Genomic DNA, 6,024 nt, shown 5'->3' with positions numbered 1-6,024 from the left:
ATACACCTTTAAAGTAAAACCCCCAAAAATCGAAATCGCGCAAATAATCGTCCCTTTTGCCCAATTAAAAAAAAAAAAAAATGAACCATTTATGAGAACCAACTACACATAATTTTAAAGGATTTTTTGAACAATTTGTGACCAATTTCACACAGGTACATAGGTCAACATCACTTATTATACAACAGTAGTAGGTATCACATGACAATGTAGAAAATATACATCCCGAACACAATATAAGGGCTGACGTACCCCATATTGGACCATGGGGTGGGCACCCACTGCCCACCCCAACCTTCTTCCCTAAACAGGTCCGCATTATTGAGCACGCACCCTAGGTACGCCAAATGATACACGTTCACCAGCGTAAACGCAACATTCATCCCGAACACAATATAAGGGCTGACGTACCCCATATTGGACCATGGGGTGGGCACCCACTGCCCACCCCAACCTTCTTCCCTAAACAAGTCCGCATTATTGAGCACGCACCCTAGGTACGCCAAATGATACACGTTCACCAGCGTAAACGCAACATTGAACGCAAGCGCGCGGAAAGTTAGTCGCGTGTGCGCATGCTCGGAACAATCCGCGGGACAATGCGCCGTGGAAACGCACGCGTCGAAAATCGACGCAAGCTTTTCGCGAAGTTTATATTCCACGTACGAATAGACGGAGAGCGAGAGAAGTATCTGCGATATGGTCAGGTTGAATCCGTGTAGCCCGCACGACACGACGTATGTGATGAAAAGATTGAGAAACGCATTGCGATGGGTTTGCGCACGGTAGACGTACTTGTTCAGGAAGTGCGATAGCGGACGGTTCCACGATGCGGTCACTTGCCGGAGCGACGTGGGGATTTCGATGCGCAACGGACGGATAATGTCGTCCGCGCCCGAAGCGGACCTAGCCCCGCTAGGACTAGAGCCTTCGGCGGATGCGTAGCTTGCAAACCCGCATACGAGAAAAGTCACCACGGACATTGAACTGATCATGTAATGCGATACGCGAACACTTAACGCATCCCGGAACACAAACCCGACGCGGACGCCTCCCGTGGGGAAAATCATAACAACGCACGTGGCCGAAAGGTACGCGAGCGTGAGTACCGCATGCGTGCCGATCTGGCGCAGCTGCAGGCGGACCGGTTTCTCCATCGCATCGAGGTGTGCCTTGTACGAAACGAACGGACCGAAGAGGACCGTACCCGGATTGTAAATATACCCAAGAAGGTCGAAACTGAGCGGCGGATTCGACCGCATGTCCGCCGCAACGCTGAGAATCTTTATACTCATCAGCATAAACACGCTGCGTATCTGAATAAACTCGGGAAGCGTGTATTCGAGCGTCGTTATGGTTACTATGGAAACGGCAAGGAGGGTTCCGAAAGCGTACCGAAATTTCCGCAGGCCGGCCGCAAGCGTGACGAGACACAAACTGTACACCGCTACGTACACGAGGAGGCCGGCAAAGTATCGCCACAGTACGCCGAGGCCGACGAGCAGGTTCGCGTAGTTCCGGTAAAGTCCGCTAGAACTGACGAACGACCTTGAGATAATCAACCGGTAGAGCGCGCACATCGCGAGCGTTTCGCAGAGCTGATACCCCGCCGTTTCGAAGGACGGGAGGATACAGTGCATCCACAGCTGTTGGAACTGACGAACGACCTTGAGATAATCAACCGGTAGAGCGCGCACATCGCGAGCGTTTCGCAGAGCTGATACCCCGCCGTTTCGAAGGAGGGGAGGATACAGTGCATCCACAGCTGTTGCGGATCGGCCAGGTCGGAGAAGTTTTCGTATTCGTCCGCCAGGGCGCTGGCGTCGTCTTCCCCTCCCCCGCCTCCCCAGATGTGGTGCTTGTGTTCGTAGTTGTAATCCCCGTACTCGTCGTCGGCTTCGTAATCGTCGAACATTTTTGGACCTGTGGAGTTGGAGGGGTTATACAAAATCTGATACAGTAAGTATTATCTAATTGGTACAGTAGTGATAAGAGACATGACTCATGACAGTCATGATCATGACTCATGACTCACATGATAAAGAGGTGCTCTGTGAGCATAATGGGACATCTTGTTTAAAGCTTTTTTTAAGGTTTGATAGAGGGAATTGTAACAATGGAGGTCTTGCCATCCCAATATCAAAGAGAGCCAACCAAATGAATCGTTCCTAAGAAGAACGGCCTATGTGAAAATTTTTGATTTTTTTTTTTTTCCTTTCAGAATTGGGGCCTATGTGATCTCCTCGTTTTAATGCACTAGTCAGTTTTAGGGGGAGAAAATTGGAAGTCGATTTTTTTCGACCAACTTCGTGAAGATTTGAGTAAAATTTCAGAAGAACAACATCCTATGTGTAAAGTTTTTGCCTCAGGGCAGGGTGTTTTTGCATGCAAAGTAAGTGAGAGTTTCATGTAAAAGGGCCTATATTTTATGTGTAAAAAAACGTAATTCTGGGATAAATTTTACATTACTGTATTAAAATGTCTCTCCTGAAAAGTAACGAAAATAACATAGGCCGTTCTTCTTGGGAACGATTCAAATGTTTGGAGAGCCAAGCCAAGTGATAAAGCTTCTGTTTGGGTCTTTAGGATAAAGCTTGTCCAAGTGTGGCAATTGAACCCACTTTGACACACAACTTGATTCTTTTTACATGGATTCACTTGTTATTGATAAGTCTCAAAAATTCTCGATGTTTTCAATACAACTTGAGTCTTTTTACACTGTTTTACTTATTTATTTCGTTTGATGATAAAACCTTTTCAATACTTGATTCTTTTTACACGGCTCGACTTATTATTTCGTTTGATGATAAAATTGCAATCACATTCACTTGGATTGGTATGTCCAGTTTCAAGACACACAAATAAAAGCTCTCCTTGTGTTTGAATTGTTTGATGTAATTTTATTTAAGATTTGTCCTTTTGTAAACCTGCCAAGTAAAAGTAAACACATAAAGATAATGTAGAAAAAAATTGCTCAAACTCCAGACTTCACTGCTGAAGAAATTGTCAAATATCCAAGTAAATGAGTAGGTAACACTACTTACTATTATATTCTCAGTAAAAAGAATAAAAAAAAATTGTTACTTGATTCCAGCAAGTAGGTAGGTACCTATAATTTAAATTATGTACTTAATAATTAACTTCAATTTTTTTTTGACAAAAATCATAAATACTTTTAAAAAAATGCTAAGACACTTGATGCTTATTCTACTCACTCTAAAACACTGGTCAAACTACTTGTATTTCCAAAATCTGATTAACCCCAACAAAGTAGACTGTAGGTATTGATGTGAAGAGGCTATAAGTAAATGGTACTGTTAGACTGCGGGGGAAAAGGGACTTTTCAGTCCTATCCCAGCAGGATAAACAAGGTATATTCTATTCTATTCTATTCTATTCTATTACAAGCTACAAGACCTTGGTTAGACTGCGGGGGAAAAGGGACTTTTCAGTCCTATCCCAGCAGGATAAACAAGGTATATTCTATTCTATTCTATTACAAGCTAGATAAATTGGAAACTGAATAGGAGCTTATACTTATGCTTATGTCTTGATTAAACAGCCAGAGGAATCCAACCGAGAGGATTGTAGATTCATACAAGACCAAACCATCCTAAGGGGCTGTCCACCCCCACACGTAAGCCTCAGAATCCAACCTTCTGCATGGCAAGCAAGCACCACAATTACCACCTACCTATCCAACTATTGACCATAACACAGAGTGTTTGTTGACAAAAATAAATCTTAAAATTATTGGAGCAGTCTTTGTCAAAATTTAGGCCCAGGGCCTTATTTGATAAATTAATCTCAAAAGCTTACTTTTTTTTTCTAAAAAAAAAAAAAAAAAAAAAAAAAAAAAAAAAACATCATAAAGGCCTTGAGTAATAGATCAGTTGCGCTTACTTGGGTAATGTTTCAAAGTCATAGAGCAGGAAAAATGAGGAGAAACGGAATGTTTCTTTTTCTTCTACAACTTCTATATACCAAGATAAATTGATTTAAAAAATGCCGGTAAATCATGAACTTTGATGTCATGGCATACGCTCCCGTAGGCAATGACATCATAATTCATGACTCCCACTTTGTTAGTGCACAAGCATTTCTGTGCATTTTGACGTGAAATGGGACGTCACAACTCTTTGAACTTTTTCATTAGGATGGCAATTAAAAATTGAATTTTCAACCTGATTAGTATTATTATAGGGTCAGGTTAAATACAAAAAGGAGCTTTTCTTTTCCACGGACGTGACTTCTGCATAATTACCGGACATTTAGCTGAAAAAAAGAGATTTTACAAAATACTTACAGCACTATCAGAGAACTTTTGGTAGTCCAAAAGTCACCTTGTAGGTATACTATGGTCTTTTTATCTTCTTCCAAATATTGGATGTTTCCTTACTTATTAGTAGATTTCTTTATCCATGGCAATTTTTGCTTGATAGCGACGGATATTTCTTCAGCTTTAATGTAATAAAACGTCAAATTAATCAAAGAATTTCCCAGTAAAAATGTAAATTTCAAATTGCATTCCTTTCTTTCAATCAAAAATTCAAAATCCTGCACTTTTTAGTTTTTACTTTACTTTTTCAAGTTTTTTAAATTTTCAAATTTTCGCGCTCAGTTTTACCGGTGCGACCCACTAGAAACACCGGACAGACCGAATCCATGGGATTTTTATTAAAAATCCCTTTCTCAAAAGGGAATTTTCCCACACATTGGATTCATTGGAATGGAGGGGTTGCAATTTTTTTTTTTGGGGGAAAATATTATTAATAAAAGGTCGTTTCCTACGTAAAAAGTTGTGAAAAATTCAAACCTGAGGTCAAAACTCCGAAAAGTAACTTTAAAAGGTCGAAAATTCAATTTTTAATTGCCGTTCTATTTATTGTGACGTCAGACTTCAGGTAAAAATGCGCAGAAACGCTTGCGCACAAACAAACGAAGCTAGAGTCATGAATTAACCATTAGATGAAAATGATAACAAGCTCATTATGAAAGCTATAAAATCACTGTCCAAAAATAGTATTCATTCAGTTGTTGACACATGTCAAAAAGAGAAGAAAAAAATAATCAGAACTTGGAAAAATTTGGCTTTCGTATGAACCTGACAGTAGAGTGGTTGGCAATCCACCTTGAGGAAAATTTCATGAGACCATTGAAAATTTAACCTGTCTCCTGTCCACACAGAGTTGATCAACTGTCAATTGACTATGTGTGGACTGTGGACACAGCTTAGCAAGATTTTTCTCTTTGTTTTATTTTTTTCTGTTAATGCATACAGTGCTACATTACTAAAATGGATGCAGCACACAAGGGATCAATATCTCGGTATCTAGAAGTCGTAGAAGAAAAAGAAAAATTCCATTAGTCCTCATTTTTCCTGCTCTATGACTTTGAAACATCACCCAAGTAAGGGCAACTGATCAAATTGATTGCCACGGACTTTTGATTGAATGATTGATTTTGAGAGCTGATTGCTGAACTCTGAACGGCCTAGCTAGTCACGGGTTCGAATCCTGCCACCCCATGTTTTTTTTCTCAAGGACCTATAAGATCATCATTATTATTTATGGTTATGCCGTTATGATCTAATATTTTGCTGATTACGGAGGCTGAATTATTATATTTAGATATCAATAAATATTTATGGATCAATAATATGTATATATAATATAAACTTAATAATATAATGCATACGTGGATTGCGTGGACTTTCGCTGCCGTGCTGTGTACTAGGTACTGTTCGTTTTACACATTCAGTTTCAGTACAGTGAAACGTGATGCAAGTTTTCTGTATATTATGTACCTATCTATCAATCTGAAGGACTTGTCTAATAGCTTTCGACTTCTTATAACTTAAATTTCCAAAAAAAATAATCTTCCAAAAGTTCCAAAATGTCTTCAAAAATTAAAAATTTCGTAAATGTTTGATAGGTATACCTACAACTTTCATAAACTCATACAAGTCAAAACTCAAAACTGTACTATGGATTATGGAGGAATGGAGAAATGATCATTTTTGTT

The 6,024-nt window shown here is 39.8% G+C and overlaps 1 protein-coding gene and 1 long non-coding RNA gene across 2 annotated transcripts; both read right to left on the bottom strand.

Annotated features, from left to right (window-relative positions):
- Positions 1-62: 62 nt before the first annotated feature.
- On the bottom strand, positions 63-1,915 carry LOC103514751 (protein-serine O-palmitoleoyltransferase porcupine-like). Its single transcript, XM_026827637.1, has 2 exons — positions 1,730-1,915; positions 63-1,655 (listed from the first exon to the last, which is right to left on the bottom strand). Exons 1-2 carry the CDS (start codon positions 1,913-1,915, stop codon positions 198-200), a joined length of 1,644 nt encoding a protein of 547 aa, XP_026683438.1. The 3' UTR covers positions 63-197.
- Positions 1,916-2,734: 819 nt separating this feature from the next.
- Positions 2,735-4,571, bottom strand: LOC113469754. Its single transcript, XR_003393080.1, has 2 exons — positions 4,307-4,571; positions 2,735-2,927 (listed from the first exon to the last, which is right to left on the bottom strand). It is a non-coding gene; the product is annotated as an uncharacterized LOC113469754 (long non-coding RNA).
- Between the last annotated feature and the right edge of the window lie 1,453 nt (positions 4,572-6,024).

This window comes from Diaphorina citri, unplaced genomic scaffold (assembly GCF_000475195.1).
Source record: "Diaphorina citri unplaced genomic scaffold, Diaci psyllid genome assembly version 1.1 scaffold1217, whole genome shotgun sequence".
NCBI lineage: Eukaryota > Metazoa > Arthropoda > Insecta > Hemiptera > Psyllidae > Diaphorina > Diaphorina citri.
Note: the sequence above shows the minus strand (reverse complement) of the source record. Positions and strands in the feature narration are given on the sequence as shown.

Bases quoted from the DNA above. Each gene is read 5' to 3' on its own strand.
- LOC103514751 (XM_026827637.1), bottom strand. From the start codon at position 1,915: ATGTTCGACGATTACGAAGCCGACGACGAGTACGGGGATTACAACTAC. The intron at 1,656-1,729 runs GCGGGGTATCAG...GTCGTTCGTCAG, and splicing joins TCCTCCCCTCCTTCGAAACG to TTCCAACAGCTGTGGATGCA.